Genomic DNA, 24635 nt, shown 5'->3' with positions numbered 1-24635 from the left:
TTCCCACAAATACTAGTCATAAAATAAATAGACAAAAACATTGCTGAATGAATGAATTAAATATGAAACAGATGTTTAATCCTGCTATAGCTACCTAAAGCAAATATCTTACCTCAAAAGCAAATGACAAAGAAGGGATGAAAGGCTTCAGATGACCCAATCTACACAGCATTAGGAACACCAAGCAACGGAAAGTTTCCAGAACAGCTGCCTTAGGTCTGAAATAAAATGTCATTTACCTACATTAGCTTTAAATATGCTCTTTATTACCTGGTATAATTAATAGAGTGATATACACTTATTTTAATTTTCAAGAAACACATAGTATTTTAATATATTTGAGGAGCATGTGCCTCTGAAGCTGCTTGAGAAAAGGCATTAAACTAAGACACAAAATGCATCTTTTAAAGAAAATCTATTCTTTATCAATTTATTGCTTAGTGTGAGAATTGCTGAATTAGGGTGAAACATTTTCAACTAATAAATAAAATATTAGACAACTAAATTTCTAGGGTTTCAAGACTAGACTCCCCTCACTGACCCAATACCTTCAAACATCATTCATTTAATAAATGGCTTCTTAGGAGGACTGACATAGTTAACGACAGTACTCTAAAATAATGAACACTCGAATTATGAAATACTGGGAACATGAAAACATGTAGTTAAGTCTAACATGATAGGCAGCATAGACCTTTATTAAATATTTTGTGATGAATATTTTCGTTATATATAGTATTCTTGAAATTCAAACTCTAACATATAAAATAGGTATATGTATTTAAAATGGAGTTGAGAGGAGACGAGGGGAAGATGGCGTTAAGAGTAAGACATGGAGATCACCTTCCTCCCCACAAATACACCAGAAATACATCTACACGTGGAACAGCTCCTACAGAACACCTACTGAACGCTGGCAGAAGACCTCAGACCTCCCAAAAGGCAAGAAACTCCTAAGGTACCTGAGTAGGGCAAAAGAAAAAAGAATAAACAGAGACAAAAGAATAGGGACGGGACCTGCACCAGTGGGAGGGAGCTGTGAGGGAGGAAAGGTTTCCACACACTAGGAAGCCCCTTCGCGGGCGGAGACTGTGGGTGGCGGAGCGGGGAAGCTTCGGAGCTGCGGAGGAGAGCGCAGCCACAGGGGTGCGGAGGGCAAAGCGGAGAGATTCCCGCGCAGAGGATCAGTGCTGACCAGCACTCACCAGCCCGAGAGGCTTGTCTCCTCACCCGCCGGGGCGGGCGGGTCTCGGAGCTGACGCTCGGGCTTCGGTTGGAGCGTAGGGAGAGGACTGGGGTTGGAGGCGTGAACACAGCCTGCAGGGGGTTAGTGCACCACAGCCAGCCGGGAGGGAGTCTGGGGAAAAGTCTGGAGCTGCCGAAGAGGCAAGGGACTTTTTCTTCCCTCTTTGTTTCCTGGTGCGCGAGGAGAGGGGATTAAGAGCGCTGCTTAAAGGAGCTCCAGAGACGGGCGCGAGGCGCGGCTAAAAGCGCGGACCCCAGAGACAGGCATAAGACGCTAAGGCTGCTGCTGCCGCCACCAAGAAGCCTGTGTGAGATCATAGGTCACTCTCCACACCACACTGCCGGGGAGCCTGTGCAGCCCGCCACTGCCAGGGTTCCGGGTTCCAGGGACAACTTCCCCGGAAGAACGCATGGCGCGCCTGAGGCTGCTGCAACGTCACGCCGGCCTCTGCCTAAGCAGTCTCGCCCCGCCCTCCGTGCCCCTCCCTCCCCCCCCGGCCTGAGCGAGCCAGAGTCCCCGAAGCAGCTGCTCCTTTAACCCCGTCCTGTCTGAGCCAAGAACAGAAGCCCTCCGGCGACCTACACGCAGAGGCGGGGCCAAATCCAAAGCTGAGCCCCAGGAGCTGTGAGAACAAAGAAGAGAAAGGGAAATCTCTCACAGCAGCCTGAGGAGCAGCGGATTAAATCTCCACAATCAACGTGATGTACCCTGCATCTGTGGAATACGTGAATACACAACGAATCATCCCAAATTGAGGAGGTGGACTTTGAGAGCAAGATTTATGACTTTTTCCCCTTTTCCTCTTTTTGTGAGTGTGTATGTGTATGCTTCTGTGTGAGATTCTGTCTGTATAGCTTTGCTTCCACCATTTGTCCTAGGGTTCTATCTGTCCGTTTTTTTTCTTAATAATTATTTTTATTTTAATAACTTTATTATATTTTATCTTTATTTTATTTTACTTTATCTTCTTTCTTTCTTTCCTTCCTTCCCTCTTTCTTTCTTTCTTTCTTTCTTTCTACTTCTACTAATTCTTTCTTTCTACTTTTCCTCCTTTTATTCTGAGCCATGTGGCCGAAAGGCTCTTGATGCTGCAGCCAGTAGTCAGTGCTGTGCCTCTGAGGTGGGAGAGCCAATTTCAGGACACTGGTCCACAAGAGACCACCCAGCTCCACATAATGTCAAATGGCGAAAATCTCCCAGAGATCTCCATCTCAACACCAGCACCCAGCTTCACTCAACAACCATCAAGGTACAGTGCTGGACACCCTATGCCAAACAACTAGCAAGACAGGAACACAACCCCACCCACTAGCACAGAGGCTGCCTAAAATCATAATGAGTCCACAGACACCCCAAAACACACCACCAGACGTGGACCTGCCCACCAGAAAGACAAGATCCAGCCTCATCCACCAGAACACAGGCACTAGTCCCCTCCACCAGGAAGCCTACACAACCCACTGAACCAACCTTAGCCACTGGGGACAGACACCAAAAACAACGGGAACTATGAACCTGCAGCCTGCAAAAAGGAGACCCCAAACACAGTAAGATAAGCACAATGAGAAGACAGAAAAACACACAGCAGTTGAAGGAGCAAGATAAAAACCCACCAGACCTAGCAAATGAAGAGGAAATAGGCAGTCTACCTGAAAAAGAATTCAGAATAATGATAGTAAAGATGATCAAAAATCTTGAAAATAGAATAGACAAAATGCAAGAAACATTTAACAAGGACCTAGAAGAACTAAAGATGAAACAAACAACAATGAACAACACAATAAATGAAATTAAAAATACTCTAGATGGGATCAATAGCAGAATAACTGAGGCAGAAGAACGGATAAGTGACCTGGAAGATAAAATAGTGGAAATAACTACTGCAGAGCAGAATAAAGAAAAAAGAATGAAAAGAACTGAAGACAGTCTCAGAGACCTCTGGGAAAACATTAAACGCACCAACATTCGAATTATAGGAGTTCCAGAAGAAGAAGAGAAAAAGAAAGGGACTGAGAAAATATTTGAAGAGATTATAGTTGAAAAATTCCCTAATATGGGAAAGGAAATAGTTAATCAAGTCCAGGAAGCACAGAGAGTCCCATACAGGATAAATCCAAGGAGAAATACACCAAGACACATATTAATCAAACTGTCAAAAATTAAATACAAAGAAAACATTAAAAGCAGCAAGGAAAAAACAACAAATAACACACAAGGGAATCCCCATAAGGCTAACAGTTGATCTTTCAGCAGAAACTCTGCAAGCCAGAAGGGACTGGCAGGACATATTTAAAGTGATGAAGGAGAAAAATCTACAACCAAGATTACTCTACCCAGCAAAAATCTCATTCAGATTTGATGGAGAAATTAAAACCTTTACAGACAAACAAAAGCTCAGAGAGTTCAGCACCACCAAACCACCTTTACAACAAATGCTAAAGGAACTTCTCTAGGCAAGAAACACAAGACAAGGAAAAGACCTACAATAACGAACCCAAAACAATTAAGAAAATGGGAATAGGAACATATTGATAATTACCTTAAATGTAAATGGATTAAATGCTCCCACCAAAAGACACAGATTGGCTGAATGGATACAAAAACAAGATCCATACATATGCTGTCTACAAGAGACCCACTTCAGACCTAGAGACACATACAGACTGAAAGTAAGGAGATGGAAAAAGATATTCCATGCAAATGGAAACGAAAAGAAAGCTGGAGTAGCAATTCTCATATCAGACAAAATAGACTTTAAAATAAAGACTATTAGAAGAGATAAAGAAGGACACTACATAATGATCAAGGGATCGATCCAAGAAGAAGATATAACAATTGTAAATATTTATGCACCCAACATAGGAGCACCTCAATACATAAGGCAAATACTAACAGCCATAAAAGGGGAAGTGGACAGTTACACATTCATAGTAGGGGCCTTTAACACCACACTTTCACAAATGAACAGATCATCCTAAATGAAAATAAATAAGGAAACAAAAGCTTTAAATGAGACATTAAACAAGATGGACTTAATTGATATTTATAGGACATTCCATCCAAAAACAACAGAATACACATTTTTCTCAAGTGCTCATGGAACATTCTCCAGGATAGATCATATCTTGGGTCACAAATCAAGCCTTGGTAAATTTAAGAGAATTGAAATGGTATCAAGTATCTTTTCTGACCACAATGCTATGAGACTAGACATCAATTACAGGAAAAGATCTGTAAAAAATACAAACATATGGAGGCTAAGCAATACACTACTTAATAACGAAGTGATCACTGAAGAAATCAAAGAGGAAATCAAAAAATACCTAGAAACAAATGACAATGGAGACACGACGACCCAAAACCTATGGGATGCAGCAAAAGCAGTTCTAAGAGGGAAGTTTATAGTTTAAGAAACAGGAAACATCTCAAATAAATAACCTAACCTTGCACCTAAAGCAATTAGAGAAAGAAGAACAAAAATACCCAAAGTTAGCAGAAGGAAAGAAATCATAAAAATCAGATCAGAAATAAATGAAAAAGAAATGAAGGAAACGATAGCAAAGATCAATAAAACTAAAAGCTGGTTCTGTGAGAAGATAAATAAAATTGATAAACCATTAGCCAGACTCATCAAGAAAAAAAGGGATAAGATTCAAATCAATAGAATTAGAAATGAAAAAGGAGTTAACAACTGACACTGCAGAAATACAAAAGATCATGAGAGATTACTACAAGCAACTCTATGCCAATAAAATGGACAACCTGGAAGAAATGGACAAATTCTTAGAAATGCACAACCTGCCAAGACTGAATCAGGAAGAACTAGAAAATATGAACAGACCAATCACAAGCACTGAAATTGAAACTGTGATTAAAAATCTTCCAACAAACAAAAGCCCAGGACCACATGGCTTCACAGGGGAACTCTATCAAACATTTCGACAAGAGCTAACACCTATCCTTCTCAAACTTTTCCAAAATATAGGAGAGGGAGGAACACTCCCAAACTCATTCTAAGAGGCCACCATCACCTTGATACCAAAACCAGAAAAGGATGTCACAAAGAAAGAAAACTACAGGCCAATATTACTGATGAACATAGATGCAAAAATCCTCAACAAAATACTAGCAAACAGAATCCAACAGCACATTAAAAGGATCATACACCATGATCAAGTGGGGTTTATCCCAGGAATGCAAGGATTCTTCAATATACGCAAATCAATCAACGTGATACACCATTTTAACAAATTGAAGGAGAAAAACCATATGATCATCTCAATAGATGCAGAGAAAGCTTTTGACAAAATTCAACACCGCTTTATTATAAAAACCCTGCAGAAAGTAGGCATAGAGGGAACTGTCCTCAACATAATAAAGGCCATATATGACAAACCCACAGCCAACATTGCCCTCAATGGTGAAAAACTGAAAGCATTTCCACTAAGATCAGGAACAAAACAATGTTGCCCACTCTCACCACTATTATTCAACATAGTTTTGGAATTTTTAGCCACAGCAATCAGAGAAGAAAAAGAAATAAAAGGAATCCAAATCGGAAAAGAAGAAGTAAAGGTGTCACTGTTTGCAGATGACATGATACTATACATAGAGAATCCTAAAGATGCTACCAGAAAACTACTAGAGCTAATCAATGAATTTGGTAAAGTAGTAGGATACAAAATTAATGTACAGAAATCTCTGGCATTCCTATATACTAATGATGAAAAATCTGAAAGTGAAATCAAGAAAACACTCCCATTTACCATTGCAACAAAAAGAATAAAATATCTAGGAATAAACCTACCTAAGGAGACAAAAGATCTGTATGCAGAAAATTATAAGACACTGATGAAAGAAATTAAAGATGATACAAATAGATGGAGAGATAAACCATGTTCCTGGATTGGAAGAATGAACATTGTGAAAATGACTCTACTACCCAAAGCAATCTACAGATTCAATGCAATCCCTATCAAACTACCACTGGCATTTTTCACAGAACTAGAACAAAAAATTTCATAATTTGTATGGAAACAGAAAAGACCCCGAATAGCCAAAGCAATCTTGAGAATGAAAAATGGAGCTGGAGGATCAGGCTCGCTGACTTCAAAGTATACTACAAAGCTACAGTAATCAAGACACTATGGTACTGGCACAAAAACAGAAAGACAGATCAATGGAACAGGATAGAAAGCCCAGAGATAAAACCACGTACATGTGGTCACCTTATCTTTGATAAAGGAGGCAGGAATGTACAGTGGAGAAAGGACAGCCTCTTCAATAAATGGTGCTGGGAAAACTGGACAGGGACATGTAAAAGTATGAGATTAGATCACTCCCTAACACCATACACAAAAATAAACTCAAAATGGATTAAAGACCTAAATGTAAGGCCAGAAACTGTCTAACTCTTAGAGGAAAACGTAGGCAGAATACTCTATGACATAAATCACAGCAAGATCCTTTTTGACCCACCTCCTAGAGAAATGGAAATAAAAACAAAAATAAACAAATGGGACCTAATGAAACTTCAAAGCTTTTGCACAGCAAAGAAAACCATAAACAAGACCAAAAGACAACCCTCAGAATGGGAGAAAATATTTGCAAATGAAACAACTGACAAAGGAGTAATCTCCAAAATTTATAAGCAACTCATGCAGCTCAATAACAAAAAAACAAACAACCCAATCCAAAAATGGGCAGAAGACCTAAATAGACATTTCTCCAAAGAAGACATATAGACTGCCAACAAACAGATGAAAGAATGCTCAACATTATTAATCATTAGAGAAATGCAAATCAAAACTACAATGAGATATCATCTCACACCAGTCAGAATGGCCATCATCAAAAAATCTAGAAACAATAAATGCTGGAGAGGGTGTGGAAAAAAGGGAACACTCTTGCACTGCCGGTGGAAATGTGAATTGGTACAGCCACTAGGGAGACCAGTATGGAGGTTCCTTAAAAAAATTACAGGGCCTCCCTGGTGGCGCGGGTGGTTGGGAGTCCGCCTGCCGATGCAGGGGATGCGGGTTCGTGCCCCGGTCTGGGAGGATCCCACGTGCCGCGGAGCGGCTGGGCCCGTGAGCCATGGCCGCTGAGCCTGCGCGTCCGGAGCCTGCGCGTCCGGAGCCTGTGCTCCGCGGCGGGGGAGGCCACAGCAGTGAGAGGCCCGCATACCGCAAAGGAAAAAAAAAAAAAAAAAAATTACAAATAGAACTACCATATGACCCAGCGATCCCACTACTGGGCATTAATTCAAAAAGAGTCATGCACCAAAATGTTCACTGCAGCTCTATTTACAATAGCCCGGAGATGGAAACAACCTAAGTGTCCATCATCGGATGAATGGATAAAGATGTGGCACATACATACAATGGAATATTACTCAGCCATAAAAAGAAACGAAATTGAGCTATTTGTAATGAGGTGGATAGACCTACAGTCTGTCATACAGAGTGAAGTAAGTCAGAAAGAGAAAGACAAATACCATATGCTAACACATATATATGGAATTTAAGAAAAAAAATGTCATGAAGAACCTAGGGGTAAGACAGGAATAAAGACACAGACCTACTAGAGAATGGACTTGAGGATATGGAGAGGGGGAAGGGTAAGCTATGCCAAAGCAAGAGAGAGGCATGGACATATATATACACTACCAAACGTAAGGTAGATAGCTAGTGGGAAGCAGCCGCATAGCACAGGGAGATCATCTCGGTGCTTTGTGACCACCTGGAGGGGTGGGATAGGGAGGGTGGGAGGGAGGGAGACGTAAGAGGGAAGAGATATGGGAACATATGTATATGCATAACTGATTCACTTTGTTATAAAGCAGAAACTAACACACCATTGTAAACCAATTATACTCCAATAAAGATGTAAAAAATAAATAAATAAATAAATATAAATTTAGCACTAAGTTAAAAAAAAAAGTAGAGATTATATTTCTGAACCATGGTTATTGTAAGAATTATGCTGAATGAGAAAATTTTTCAAAAGCAATAAAGAATTTATAACCTTATAAATGTAAACAATAAATATATGCAAAATATGATGGTGATGATGATGACATAAGACTGAGTAAAGTAGGTTTATGACTATAAAAAAAGAAAATAAATAAATAAATAAATAAAATGGAGTTGAGGGTCACACAGATAGGCATTTATAAATTGCCTTATAATAATAGGAATGAACAGGTACTTTATCGGATTAAAATAGACTCCATATAATAGTCAACCAACATTTGTTGTATAATTAAATATTTTCATAAAAGACAAATGGTATTTTTATGAAAGATGAATTTTCTAATAAAATATTACTGAATTAATGTCATTATAATAAAACTATATTTTATTTAGTTAATTTAGAATATAGAGGTAACAAAAAAAGTATAAAAAAATCTAAAACAGTGTATTTATTAAGCTTAAAAAATTCTTCTGCCATCAATTATGACATGTTGTGGACTTTCCTGGTGGCACAGCTGTTAAGAATCCGCCTGCCAATGCAGGGGACACGGGTTCGAGCACTGGTCCAGGAAGATCCCACATGCCATGGAGCAACTAAGCCGGTGCACCACAACTACTGAGCCTGTGCTCTAGAGCCCACAAGCCACAACTACTGAGCCCACGTGCCAGAACTACTGAAGCCCACGCACCCAGAGCCCGTGCTCCACCACAAAAAAGAAGCCACCACAATGAGAAGCCTGCTCACCACACCGAAGAGTGGCCCCCGCTCGCCACAACTAGAGGAAAGCCTGCGCGCAGCAATGAAGATGCAACACAGTCCAAAATAAATAAATAATTAAATAAAATTTTAAAAAAATTATGACATGTTGTTTCTATAAAATTGAATATAACATTTTTGTGCAAAAATAGACAACACATTTCTACCAGATAATTTAAACTCAGTTAAAACAGGGTGACAGTTTATGATTCATTTGCATCCAAGTAATGTGATTTTTGTGTATGTGAAAAAAAAGTTAAGAATTTTTTTCCCTTGTAAAATAATCTTATTTCATTACTGTAAACTATTATTTTTTAAACTGATATTTGGGTAATTTTCAGTGATAAAACAGAAAATAAAATTTCTAATTTAAAACACATTTATTTTTATTAATTCTGTTCTATCATTTACTGTTTAACTTTATATTGTGAAATGAAACATACATAGGGAGTACACAAAACAGAAATATGCAGCTCAATGATTTTCAACAAATAAAGAACCATATAACCACTACTCAATAGTAACCCCCCCAAAGACATCTCACCTCCTCAATATTTCCACCCTCCCTCTGTTGCAAAAAGAATCACAACCTGTTAGTTTATCATTTATGCCAATCATACCATTTCTTGCTCTCTTTTACTTATACTTTTATTGCTTTAGCATAAATTTCTAAAAACTGTTCTTTACTCTTACCTTTTTTTTTAACTTTTTGTAAATGAAATTATATTGTGTGCACCTTTTTGTATTTAGCATCTTTCAGTCAGTGTTGTTAGTGAGATACATCTACGATTCTGCATGCAGCAGTAGCTCATTCTTCACTCGTGCATAGTATTCCATTGTGTGAACATATGAATATTCATGCATCCATTCACCTTGTGAAGGACATTTGGATTGTTGGCCACATTTGTTTATTAGGAACAATGCTTTCTGAACATTCTTTCACGTGATTTTGGGGTGCATTGTTAGTATATATCTGGAATTGAATGGTCGGGTTATAGCGTATGTGTGTGTGTGTGTGTGTGTGTATATATATATATATATATATATATATATATACACACACACAGAAACACACACACACACATATATTCAAATTTAGTAAAATTCTCAAATAGTTTTTCAAATTAGGTATCACAATATAAACTGCCTCCTTTAGGGTGTGAGCATTCCAACAGGTGGTATTGTCAATTCTTTTAATTTTAGCCATTTGTGATACAAGGTCTTTGTTGCTTATAAAAATTGGCAAATACCATCTCCTACCTGAGAATTTTACTTTTGTACTGTCTTAATAAGAGTTAATTTTTGAAGAACTAACTTTCGTAGTATTATTTTAATCTAATTCATCAGTTTTATCTATGTGATTAGGGATTTCTGTGGACCATTTAATATTTTTACCTACTCCAAGTTTATACAGATATGTTATTATACCATCTGCTGGAATGTGTACTGGCTTTCCTCTCACTTTTAAATCTGCAATCCCCTGACCCCAGAATTAATTTTTTATGGTGTGAAATATTGGTCAAGTTTATTTTTCTTATTCCTATGTGGAAATTCAATTTTACTAAGACCATTTAATGAAAAGACAGCATTTTCCCGTAGCTCTGCAGGGACACCTTTGTCACAAATCAAGTCCATATATATGCATAGATCTGTTTCTAGGTTCTCTGTTCTAATATTTGTGCCAATAAAACATGTCTAATTACTGTAGCTTTATAATACATCTTGATAGCCAGTAACTCAACTCCTGCCATTGTAAAAAAATCTCAAGATTGTGCTATTATTGGGCCTTTGCATTTCCATATACATGTATTTTAGAAAGATCCTGTCAAATTCCACAAAGAAGAGACCTTTTATAATTTTAATTCAAATTGCACTGAATATGTAAATCAATTGCTGAAATTATAATCTTTACAATATTGAGGATTCTAGTTTATGAATAGTTATCTCTCCAATTTTAAAAATTCTTTATTTTTCACAGTATTTCAATAGTTCTATAGTGTAGTTTAGAGATTTTGTACTCATTTTTTTAGGATTGATTTCTCTTGGTATTTGATATATTTGATGCTATTGAATAAAGTTTTATATTTCCTAGTACATAAAAATATCGATGATAATTTCTTTAAAGCTTTTCTGAAATTCATCCATTAATTTGAATAAATTCCCTATAGATTCCTTAGATTTTCTAATTAATTCACTAATTAGATTTTAGATTAATTAACATAAATTAATTTTCTAATTAATTTATTAATTCCTTTCAAATCCTCATGGCTTTTCTTTCTTTCTCTTTCCTTTCTCCACTGAGAGTTTCCAGCCCAGTGTTAAATAACGAGCATATCTAACTGCTTCTCAGTTTCAAAGGAAAATTTTCAACATTTCACTATCAGATGTGAAGCTTGCTATAGAAATTTGTATAAACAGTTTTTACTTCACCTACATTTTTGCTGGATATAGAATTACAGGTTAGCAGTAATTTTCTTTCAGCACTTTAAAAATACCATTTCATTCTCTTCTGGCTTCCTTTGCACAATGGCATACCTATATCTCTGTATGAGTTCCTAAATAAGGCCAGAGGAAGGGGAGACTTTATATAAATATATACAATAAGAATAACTTAATGTATCATAGGCTATATTGTGATAAAATCAATAGCTTGCTTATTTGGCCTATTTATTTGTATCCACGGAGACAAAAAAACTTCATTAAAAACATAAAACTATGCTATTGTTATTGGCTGATTGATAATTTTACTACGTATATGGAACCAACAGAACTGTGATCTTTAAAATGTGATCCTGATTCTTTGGATCTGGTAATTATTTCAGATTATCTTGTGACTCCGTTTTTAATTTTCTCTTCTTATGGCTTAGTATGTTTTATTTCTAGTATAGAAAAGTAGGGATGGATGGAAAGCCAAACAAATTAAATGATAAAATAAACACAATTTTTAAACTATAGAAGGAAATACGTTTAAAATTCTACACACCGTTTACATGACTATGTGAAGTGTGCCAGCAGCATCACTCTCCCAAATGTTTATAGCAAAGGCATATTGTACACAGTTCCATTAACCATTTGGACCTGCATCTTGATGAAACTTCAGAATCTACTGATATTCCAGAGCAGCTGTTAAGCATTTCTTAGGAAAGTGACATGATATTCAATATAGATTAAATGCATGTTTACTGGACTTTTACATTTAAAATTTCCTGAAAGTGGGCTTCCCTGGTGGCGCAGTGGTTGAGAGTCCGCCTGCCGGTGCAGGGAACACGGGTTCGTGCCCTGGTCCGGGAGGATCCCACATGCCGCGGAGCGGCTGGGCCCGTGAGCCATGGCCGCTGGGCCTGCGCGTCTGGAGCCTGTGCTCCACAACGGGAGAGGCCACAACAGTGAGAGGCCCGCGTAACGCCAAAAAAAAAAAAAAAAAAAAAAAAAAAAAAATTTCCTGAAAGTAATCTGGTTATTGGTTACCTACTTGAAAAACAATTACACTACAACGATGATAAGATTTTAAGAATGACAGAGCTTTTTTGCCATTTTTCACAGTTATATGTAAATTCTATAATATGTGGCTTCTGGGGTCATATTGCTTGGGTTTGTGTTCTGTTCTATCTCTTAGTGTTCTTCTGTCTGACTTTCATAACCCGTAAAATGGAGTTTATAGTAATTCTTATCTTAAAGTGTTACAAGAAATAATTAAGCATTCTATGGCACATATTAAGTACGTAAGTATTAGTATTAGTATTAATTTTAATGATTGATAAATACTAAGCAATAACAAGTGGGTGTTTTGCTATATACCTTCAGCCATAAAAGCAATTTAAAATTGTTCAAGTGAATGTATTTTCTGGCCAGAGTAGTATTTAAAACTGGATTCATTAAATACTATGCTGTGTGAGGGTAAAGAACATAAACTTTAAATATGCAATTGGCCCTCCATATTCATGGGTTCTGCATCTCAGATTCAACCAACTGCAGATGAAAAAATATTTTTTAAAAATTCCAGAAAGTTCCAAAAAGTAAAACTTGAATTTCCCACTGCCAGCAACTATTTACGTAGCATTTATATTGTATTTACAACTATTTACATAGCACATACATTGTATTAGGTATTATAAGTAATCTAGATAGATGATTTAAATTTATGGGAGCGTGTGCATAGGTTCTGTGCAAATACTATGCCATTTTACATAAGGGACTTGAGCATCTGCAGATTTTGGTATGGGGGTGGGCGGGGCTAGGTCCTGGAACCAATCTCTTGCCAATACCGAGAGACAACTATACATACACTTAGGTGTATATTCTGAACTGTTCAATAGCAAAGGAAAAATAAATAATTTTTAGATTTTATTAAGTACTCAGAGTTATACTCTATGTTTTGCTGACTTAACATTATATTTTATAAGTTTTCTTAATATACTTGAAAAACCTAAATTTCACTTAAAGGGCTTAGATTTAAAACGGACCTTTGATTTAAAACCAGACAAACCACTACTCTGTCTCATTTAAAATGAAGGTGTGAATTTGTAGTTTCAACTTTATTTTTTTAATAACAAACGTTTGCTGAATTTCAAAATTTCACATATATTTTTAAAACCACATTATAAAGTTACATAAAATGAAAGAATTTCACTTCTTACCTTTGATCCAGAAGAAATCCAATGGAGGTCAAGGTCAGGATAATGAAGCAAGCCCTCAGAAGGAGAGTGACCTGTGATAGTGCCTGTCAAACAAACACAGAGACCAATGGATCTTTAGGTGAGTCATCCAAAGGAGCATCAGAATTTAAAGCTGACAAGAATAACAGACTCAATTTTATTTTATGTTATACCATTTGTTACTAACATTTTTCAAGAAGGTTGAATATGCAGAGAACAATTTGGTTTTCCTAATGTTATTTAGTTATCTTGTTGGACACTTGGAGAATGAATTAGACAATTCTAATGATGTTTTGCTTAAAGTGTTCTTTCTAATAATTCTCCTTTAAAGTTTTGGCTTTTGTAGTTCTTTGAAACACTTATGCCTCCACATATGGAGAAATCACTTACATTTTTATGAATAAATATCACATTTCAATGGTTATTTTTAATATCACCAATTCTTCGTGGTTTCAAACCCAAAAGTGTCTTTAATAAAGAAAATATTTAAAGGAGAATGTGTTATGAATGCAAACACATACATGAAAGAAATTACGCACATCCACTCACATTTTTATTTGATGAAATCTGTATGTTCCTCTGTACATGTCAAGGGTCCTTTTTTGAATTAGTAACAAAAACCACATATTTCTTTGTTATAATTATAAATTAATTATGCATTTTGTTTACATGTAAAAATTTAATAATAATGTTTATTGAGCATCTACTATTTTATAGCTTCCATGCTATGTGTTTCACACATGCTAATTCTTTTCATATTCCCAACAAACTTGCAGAGTAGGTATCATCATATGTGCTTCATATATGAAAAAACAAAGCTGGAATCAAAAGATGAAGTAACTTTTCTATCATCACAGAGAAATAAATGATGCCTCTGAAATTCAAAACAGACCTACCTGACTCTTAAGTGTGACAATGGTAGAACACATATGAGCAACAAACTTAAAGGGGGCAGAAGCAGAGATCTATACTGAAGTTACATAGCTCATGTTAGGGCCAGATGGTTACCACTTCAGATTGAGAGTGGATCAGTAAAAGCAAGGAGTTGGATGCACAGCCAGTGGATGATTTCCCTACTCACTGATGGTATTTATGTTTCACCTTTATGAGAACACCAAAGTTTGTTTTATGTTGGCTAAAACAGTGATTGAATGCTCTCTCTTTTTTCTTTTTCCTGAAATAACTAGAGGTAATTTCAAGTCATTACTAACTAATATACACACCTACAACTAAGTAGCATCTGTCCAAAGTTATAAACAAAAGTTACCAATTGCAATTGCTGCTCACATCCAGTATCTCAGTTCCATATCATCTTCTAAATCAGCGCTGTCTCTTATGGCCAACTTTTAACACCTCCCTAGTTACTTTCTAAATGTCTACAATGGCACCCATAATTGCCAAGGGGCTTTAACCCTCCAGGGCAATAGTTCAGTAGAAGAGTATTGTTGAGTGGTCAAAAAACTGAATAAAAAGTGTCAGAATGTTTAGGAATATGGAGACAGTGCTGGATATCAGATATAGGATAAGGAGTTCAGTGAACTCTAGAACGTTTGAATGGAGAGCAGGAGAGTACTATTTGGGTATATGGAATTCCGTGGTGGCTGCTTTGGGACAGTAAAACAGAAAAACAAAAACAAAAACAAAACAAAACAAAAAACACACCAGAAAAATATTTTCTTGGTGGTAGAAGTAACTAGGTGTGCTTGAGTAGATTAATGTTTGCTTAGGGGAACTATTTTGTCTCTAAAGAAAAATGCTTCTTACACCATTATTGCTTCTTTTTGATCTTTTAGGTAAAAATTCATATGGAAGGGAGAAATGATTTGTGTCCCAAACCTATAGCATGATTTTAAATGCTCTATAAGAATGCAGTGCTTAAAATTATTTGAACCTATTAGCCATGTAACCAGTCAAATTGTTCAGCATTTCTAAGTCTCTCTTATGTGTTCAGCACATCTGAAATAAAATATGAGTTTGGCAAAGACTATAATAAAGTACTTAGAAGAGTGCTTGGCATAAAGTAAGAAGTTAATTCGTGATATGATGATTATCATTGTTATTATATTCAGGCTATACTAATTTTCTAAATGGCTCTTAGGCTAATCTAAATTAATTACAATAAGTTAAGGAAGCACAAATAAAAGGTTTATTAGCTCTTTCAAATATCATAGGAAATTCAGAGACAGGACAAAATATACTTTTTGTTTTGGTTAGGGAATTTATGATCTCTGGACAAAAAAAGAAGAAAGAACTCCTCTCTCCACAAATTGCTTCCTGGCTAATGGTGTCTGAGTGAAAACCAACTTAATACAGCTATCTGGCTGCCTAGTGAAGCTTCTACTTGGCTATTACACATCTGAAACTTAGCCTGCCTAAAACCCTGTATTTGATTTCCTTCTCCACACCACACGTTCCCCACTTCTCTTCGTTTTAGGGATGGCGCCCACAGTTTTTCATTTGCTCAAGCCAAAAACCCATAACTCATCCTTGACTCTTTCTCTCACTATCTACTTCTAATACATCAGCACTATATTTGAAATACATCCAGAATAAAGATATTTGCTACAAACAGCACACACAAAAAACACCATGTTTCACCCCCAACATTATCTCTACTATATTAAAATACCCTCCTGACTGGTCTCTCTGATTCTAAATTGTGTGTCCACCTATCCTGGCTTCCCTCCCCTGGTATGTAGCCAGAGCTATCTCTTTAAAACTAAGTCATATTATATCATTCTTATGTTCTAAATCCCCCAGGAGCTTGAAATCTCAGTAAGAATAAAGCTCAGAGTCCTTATTCTGGCCTCTACACAACATACCCCCTATTATCATATAATTCCTGAATCATTTCTGTCTTTCATTCTTATGCTACATCAGAAATTTTGCTCTTCCTTGAATATGACTAACATCCTTCCCACTCAAATCTGTTTCATCTACTGTCTCTTAAGCTTGAAATGACTTCCCACAGTGACCCTTATGGTTTATTCCTTCATTCCATTCAGGTAACTACTGCATGTCCTTGTTCATCCTGTATAAAATAGTACTTCTCCACAATGCTCTATAACCTTTTTCTGTTGTATTTTTCTCCATACAACTTAACACGCCCATACACTTATACATTTGTTTGTTCATTCTCCAGCTGTTTGTTGTCTGTCTTCTCTCACTCCCTAAGAGAGGTTTTATCTTTTTATTTACTATTATATTCCAAGTGCCTAGAACATTGCCCAGCACATAGTCAGTAGCTAATATGGTTTTTGAATGACTGACTGAATTATTGAATCATTTTACATTTCTGTTTATTATCCATACCTTTAATATAATTCTAATTGGCTTAATAAATAATTTAATATTACATTAATATTTAATTTAATATCAATATTTTAGTCCTTAAAATTATTTAATAATTTAATATTAATATACTAAATGCTTGTGTTAAATAGTTAAAACATTAAATACTTTAATATTTCTATGTTTAATTTCTTAAAGAACAAAACTGTCCTAAAACTGTTTGAGTTTAAAGGAAACTAAGATTACCAGAAGAAGAAATCCAATATTGAACACATGCTTCCTTTAGAGAGTCCATTTTCCTATGAAACTCTTAAGTTTTTCCATATTATATCCTTTGATAGGCTATCAGTTGATCTTCTCTGATTTATACACATTCATTCCATGAATATGTATTGAGCATTTGCTAGGAACTGTGGTAAATAGGAGTTTAAGAGAGTGAGCAAGAAAGACAAAATCCCTGCCTAGAAATCACACTACTTTAATCCCTGCTGGTAGGACCATAGTCCAGCTACACTAGAGCAAAAAGGAGGGAAAAATAGAGTAGACTTTATAGACTTTGACCATTGTAAATACTTAGCCTCCTGTGTTTTAAACAAGATGTGAAATGACATGAAGCTTGTTAATTTTTTATAACAGTACAATTTCATTTTTCATTGGGTTTACTACCATTTTACACCATTCACTGCTAGTATATCTTTCATGTAAGATATTGCTGTCCTAAAGTGCTAAAATGGAATTATTCTAAATTAGGCTTTGAATATATTATGTCTTTATCACAAAAAATGAGAAGGTCCATAACTATAAAAAGCTTATGAAGCAAGGAATTAATTTTCCTCCTTTAAAATTATCTTTCAAATCCCAAGCAGTTTGGTAGCTCTTATTTCCATAGGTTTCTCAGTGCGGAAATTGCTCTCCAGATTTTTATGCTTGAAAAAAGCAAACATCCCTGCAACTTTAAGTAGATGAGAAAAAGTACTCATGAGGCAACATTAACTACACAGGAACTCAAAAATTACAATTACATGTTTGATGCAATGTTGCTTAAACAATTAATAAAGGCGTGAGAAGTCTTTCCTTTGCCCACAGGTATATAAAGAAGAAAGCCTTTTTCTTCTTGAATGGGGATATCACCCTCTTACTATTCCATAGAAAAATTCTGGTGATCAACATAATTACCTTTCATGTTTTCCCACCCGACAAATCTCACAAAGGGAAGTATCAGCCCCATACACTATGTCCTAAAATAACAGTAAGTGTCTGTATACATTCTTTTTTTAAGAACTTTGTGTACTGTCAGAGGTAATTTGATAATACTTTCCATAGTCTTATTCTAAGGATTTAGAAATAAAAATGTCTTGATTTTATTGTATCAGGGTTGTGCATTTTTAGGAGTTTCTGAAAAGATCTACTAAAGTTATTATTTTGACTCAAAATGTCCATCTTCCCAAACATCTGTAAAATAAGGTCAAAAACTTCCTAATACTTAAGTGTCTGTAACCTCTGATGTGAAGGCAGAAAATTTGGTTTGGGGCACACTTGCTCTGCTACCTCATCGTCCCTGTGACTCTGATGGCTCCTTTTAGATACCTTGAGCTGAAACCTAAGGCTTGAAGATGCTTCCCATTACAACATAGACTCAGGAACAGAACTCCAGGTGATATCATAAAGCAATTTGTAATTCTATATGGATCTCAAAAATCTATATTGAAATAAGATCCTGTTTAAAAATATATATATATAACAGTACTGACTATATTGTTTTTTTTCAGTATTTTCAGAACGTTTGGTTACTGTTGAAGCATACGTAAAGAAATATGATTAGAATGAACGTTTTCTATAATTTCAAACAGGAAGCAAACTAAATAAATATATCAAAGATGAAAATATATTGCCTAAAATGTATAAATATATAGTTCAGAAGCACTGAATTGGTATGGAATAGTGAGTTTCTACAAAAGTGTGTAAGAAATAAAAGCAAAAATTTTTATTTTAAAAACTTTAAGTAACATAGCTTGAAGAATAGTTATGTTGTAGTCATATTTCAATCTATGATTCCACTGTTAATAATGAATGTGCACCCAACTAAATAGAGAAACAAGGATTGATTTTCCCTCCCACTTGAAAACAAAACAAAACAAAGCAAAACAACATATATGAAACAATTGTTTTCAAGACCCTGGGCACCAGGCAACAAAGGTCAGTGATCCCAGGGAAACGGGATACAAATGACATGACCCCTCACTATTGCTCCAGGTTACTACCTTGAGAAAGTTCCTATGCTGCCGCACAGAGGGAACTCAGAGGGGCCTAGTGGACTCCCTGATTTGAGGAGATGGAGCTGGGATTTGGGAGAAGGCAGGGAGGCTATTATTTGGAAGAGAGTACCAAAGAGGAGAGAGCTGCATAGACAGAACTCTATTCATCAGCAGCGGGTGCCCATGAAGTCTCGTATATCAGCTCATGCATGTGAGGAAACTATCAAAGATTAGAAAAGGACTAGAGCATGCAATGCCCAGAGCTCACAACAGGGCCAGCTAGAGTACAAGTTCCCATCAGCCAGACTGGACAGCCTCATGATTCACTGGGCATTGGGTAGAGAAATCTGTGCATTGACATATATACAATGGAATATTACTCAGCCATAAAAAGGAATGAAATTGAGTTATTTGTAATGAGGTGGATGGACCTAGAGTCTGTCATACAGAGTGAAGTACATCAGAAAGAGAAAAACAAATACCGTATGCTAATGCACATATATGGAATCTAAAATTTTGGTACTGATGAACCTAGTGGCAGGGGAAGAATAAAGACGCAGATGTAGAGAATGGACTTGAGGACACAGTGGGTAAGGGGAAGCTGGGACAAAGTGAGAGAGTAGCACTGACATATATACACTACCAAATGTAAAATGGATGGCTAGTGGGAAGCTGCTGCATAGCACAGCTAGATCAGCTCAGTGCTTTGTGATGACCTAGAGGGGTGGGATAGGGAGGATGGGAGGGAGGCTCCAGAGGGAGGGGATGTGGGGATATATGTATACTTACAGCTGATTCACTTTGTCGTACAACAGAAACTAACACAACATTGCAAAGCAATTATACTCCAATAAGGATACAAAAAAAAAAAAAAACTGTGCATTGAGATTTTGAGTTTCCAAAGCTGAATTAAAGTATCTAATTTTTACATATTTTTAATAAGTCAAAATGAGATCTTAATTCAAATTATAAGCAGTTCATGGTTGGTTGTATTTATTATATGATAGCTTTTAAAAGAGCTGCCTGATGCTAAACAAATTTTGAGACAGTACTAATAGTATGAAGATATATTTAATTTCACAATTAATATTTCATTATTTGATGCAAAAGGCATTTTTAAATGTTCAATTTCCCACTTTATTATATTTCAATATAGTGGACAAAAATAGATTTTTCACAGGAATTCACAGTGATCACTTTTCTAAGTTCCCAAAGTCTATGCTTATTAGACAGGTAGCTTTGGTTAATATCCTTCCTTTACTAATACACATTTATTACATTCATTTCATGGATTTAAATTACAATTGATGCTCAATTTAGCTCGCATTTCTTTTTTCATATTACTTCAGTTACCACCTAAGAACTTTAGGAAATTAAATTAAATCCCAGTGGGCTGCACTGGAAGAAAACTGTATGTGCTGAATATTGACTTGAGAGGTTTCATGTAGGACCTAAGTTAGATCTAAATTGTGCAAGCGACACTCTCTGTTATGAGAATACCACTAAATATATTGATTTTTTCTAAGGGTCTGTTAAAACATGTCAATATGAAAGCATTGGTTACAAAATTTTAGTGCCCATAATGTTTTACAGAGTACAGCAACCAGGGGAATTTAAGACTATAAAAACCTGTTTCCAAATTTATATTGGATATTCTCAGATGCCTCATATTGAAATATATCACCAAATAATCTGGGTTAGACATATCTACAGTAACTTTATTATACATTCTATTATAAGACCCTGTTAAATATTCAAACTGTTTTGAGTATGTCTATTATTGAAAAGGATAGCATTGCCTTTACAGTTTTACTTTGGAAACATGCTAGTGAGTCCATATTTCCATTTCAAACCCGTATTCATGATATCACCCCATGAGGTGGACCCTGGCAGCTGAGGAATTGATTTCCCAAGCATTACTAAACTAAAATCAACATAAAAGACTGTGGGTCATATAACTAAACTAAACACTATATATTTGAATGTATACATTGCAAGTTTCAGTAAGAAAGAAGTGTGCCTTTTCCACCTTTTTGGTGGCCATCAAATTGCTATTTTGATTCCCAAAGTTATTTATACAGAACTTGCACACATTAAACAAGTAAGTGTTTATCTACTCTGGTAAACCCATAAACAGAAAAGGCTGTGGGACTACAGCAGGGTCCCCAATTACACGTCAGCCACAACTTTTCTATGTGATTATTGGCTACAGTGAATCTGGAAAAAAAATATTGCTGTTGGATTTTAATGTCTTCAGATGCTTTTAAACATCCCTGAGACTAGAAAGGCACTACAGAATTTTGCAAATAAGCAACCTTTTTTCCTATTTGCACAGCATGCTTTTAGCAAAGAAAAACATGTGTGGGAAACAAGCAAATGTACTTTTCAAAATTAATTTGTGTCAGGGATGAAGCTGTCTCCAACTCTAATTTTAATTTGAAAAGGATTTCATCACTTGCTATTTCTCTTTGTCGACATATCTACATGAGTTTCTCATATAGTTTTTTTATGACAGTGGAAAAATCTTGTGAAAACCATGCTATGAGTTACATATTTTAACATACACCCTGTCTGGCTACATTTTAACCCAAGAAGCACTCACATATGCCTAGACCTTCAAATTCTCTTGGTGAGCTTAATATTAAGGCCTCTACTTCAAAATCAAAATGGATAAATTTTCATTTTTATTTCTATGAATTAGGTTAATTTATTTTGAGACTGTATTTAGTACAACTAAAAAAATTCAATAATGCAAACTGTACTCAGTATTGATCAGTATATCAAGAGTTAGATATTTAGATGTAGATGATGTAGCTTTTCTTCTGGTGTTATTCAATTATCTAAACTCGATTAATGCAGGCATATTTTAATCATAACTTAGGTGAACAAATTAAAATAACAAAGTAGTTTAACAAAGTAATCAGTGATGGGTTAATTATGTAATACTTGAAGACATGATTATGAGACCTTAGGTTAAGCAATTAATAATTCTAACCATTATGGTAGTTTGACATCTACTTGTACACTGCTAAGAGTGATGTAATTCATGCTGCTTTTAAGAAAGCTTTGCTCCTGAAATTCTTGGGTTCAAATTTTGTCTCTTTTGAAGCTAAAGGCAAATGAACCTGCTACAATTTGGAATTGGTTACATTAGTTGTAGTACATATATGAACCAGCAAATAATAAGCCATAATATATTCTTCCATAATGTTTTCAAAGCATTTCTGGTCACATCATATCCTATTTCTTTTTTTTCAGTCCACAAAATGGAAACCAGAATTTAAATCATTGTTTTCTCCTATGATCAGGAATGAGTTTTTCTGTAGTTTAAAAAACAAAAACATTGTACGTGGGCAGAGAGAACATGTGAACTTGTCTAGTGTCCAAAATTGGAGTCACTATGTGTAGCAATTTGGGGTTATTAATTTTAAATGCTAAAAACACAAATACATATGGACAATACCAATCGTTAAAGTCTTTAAATAATGTTTAAAATTGAAATGGCTTTCTTCAATATATTATCCAATAGTCTCTGTAAACATCTTGTAAACCTATTTTATTTAGTAGGACACACTGTGACATACACTGCTATTTGCCCAACCAGAAAATATCTCCTATATCTTCTATACTAATACTATGCTGATTTTGTCCAGGTATAAGAAAGGAATGTACTCAGAGGCAAAGCGAACCCTTTATCCCCAGGGCATGAATTATGCTTGGTATAATTCATTCATGGTTAATTCATGAACCAGTGTTAGTTATTGTTTCAGTGTGGGCATGTGAATCAGTCCTGAGCAATGAGACATGAAAGGACATTTGCTGGGAAATACTCTAAGACCTTTTTCCCCTCCTTCTTAAGTGAAATTTACAAGATGCTCTAGAACTGAACTTGCTGCCTTTGGTCACAGTGTGAGGACATGATGCCTTGAGTTGCTGTAATTATGATAATGAAAGCCCAGAGAACTGTAGAGAAGCCTTTTTGGAAACTCTACATGTTTGAACTGCTGAACTAATCAATACTCACCTCTGAATTTTCGGTTATACTTAAGCCACGTTTAATTGGATAATCTGTTTCTTAGAACAGAAGATATCTAATGGACACTCATATCATAGATACCTTAAAATGATATCCTACAGGAAGGTGTATTATGTTACTATACATTTATAAGTGTTAAAAGAATATTCTTTGAAAAGAAGTTCAAATCACATAGTATTTAGGAGTGAGAAGGATTCATATAGATCAAACATTTGTTATTTTTGCCTACTTGAGTCTATTTCCTTTTTTCTACAAACTATCATCTCAGTATGTCTTTCAAGCCTTCCTATCACTGGCCCTGTCCTCCCACTGATAGATTAAATGGTCTGTGATCCAGGCCTGATCACATTAATGGGTTTAGTGATACCCAGATGAACCCACCCATAACATCAGACTCCAACTTGGAACTTTCACTTCTGGAGTTCCTTGTGTGGAAGTATTTAAAGCTAGAGCTGCTGGTAACCATCTTGCTACCATGAAGGTTGAGAGCCTGTAGGAGAATCTGCTTTGAGAAATGCATAACTGCAGAAAAGAATGAGAAGATTCCTGATGAAGTTACTTTACTCACTGGATCCAGCACTGCCTAAAGAAGAAAAACCCCAGACTCTTCAGTTATATGAGTTAATAAATTCACTCTAAGTTGAATTTCTGCCATATACAACCAAAGAGTCCTTCTTAATACACTCCGTGACCTATTTTGAGTAGACTTATTTATAGAACTCACTGTGTGAGTCATATGGAATACTTAGAATTGTTCCAATAGAATATACTGTGATTTTTACAATGGTACCTAATTATTAAATATAATTCCACAGGTTTTATAAATTAATATTATTTTAAAAAAACTTATAATAGACTAATTTTTCTGTCTTTGAAAAAGGTAATTTATCTTTTATGAATTCACTGCCCACTAATCCTATTTGTATTCATCTGAATTTTTTCTGGATTCTTGTATTATCTTAGACTTTTTCACACTATTTTTTATGTCTAAAGATAACTTCTGTTATGTTTTTTAATATCATTGTCTGTTCGCACTGTATAATGGATACTTTTTTTGCTCTTTTAAGGCACTAATTCTCTCTTTAGTTGTCTTTAAACTGCCAATGAAGTCACTGACTTCCTTATGTCCATTATATTTTTGTGTTCTAGAAGTCTAATTTGATTATTTCTAAATGTGCTTCATCATTGTTTCTTGATTTTCCATAATTTCTAATTTCTTTTTAATTTCAACTTTTGCTTCTTCAAATATATTAAATTTACTTAATTTATCTTTTAATTGATTTTATTTTCAAAATCTGTTCTTTTTGAGGGTATAATTCTGTCGCTTGTTGTTTCTGTTAATGCTTTGTCATAGTGGCTTTATCCTAGTGTGTTTCTGTGCTTTTTATCTCTCAGTTCATCATCATTGAGACATTACCTGG

At 35.6% G+C, this 24635-nt stretch overlaps 1 protein-coding gene across 1 annotated transcript in view; it reads right to left on the bottom strand.

Moving 5' to 3' along the window:
• The window catches only part of AGMO (alkylglycerol monooxygenase), a 353562-nt gene that overhangs the window by 159148 nt on the left and 169779 nt on the right, over nucleotides 1–24635 (bottom strand). The window contains exons 11-12 of the mRNA XM_060108676.1: nucleotides 13615–13697; nucleotides 113–218 (exon numbers count right to left, since the gene is read on the bottom strand). Of these exons, the coding sequence (XP_059964659.1) occupies nucleotides 113–218; nucleotides 13615–13697 (189 nt within the window). The remainder of the gene's footprint in view (nucleotides 1–112; nucleotides 219–13614; nucleotides 13698–24635) is intronic.

Source organism: Mesoplodon densirostris, chromosome 9 (assembly GCF_025265405.1).
Source record: "Mesoplodon densirostris isolate mMesDen1 chromosome 9, mMesDen1 primary haplotype, whole genome shotgun sequence".
Classification (NCBI taxonomy): domain Eukaryota; kingdom Metazoa; phylum Chordata; class Mammalia; order Artiodactyla; family Ziphiidae; genus Mesoplodon; species Mesoplodon densirostris.
Note: the sequence above shows the minus strand (reverse complement) of the source record. Positions and strands in the feature narration are given on the sequence as shown.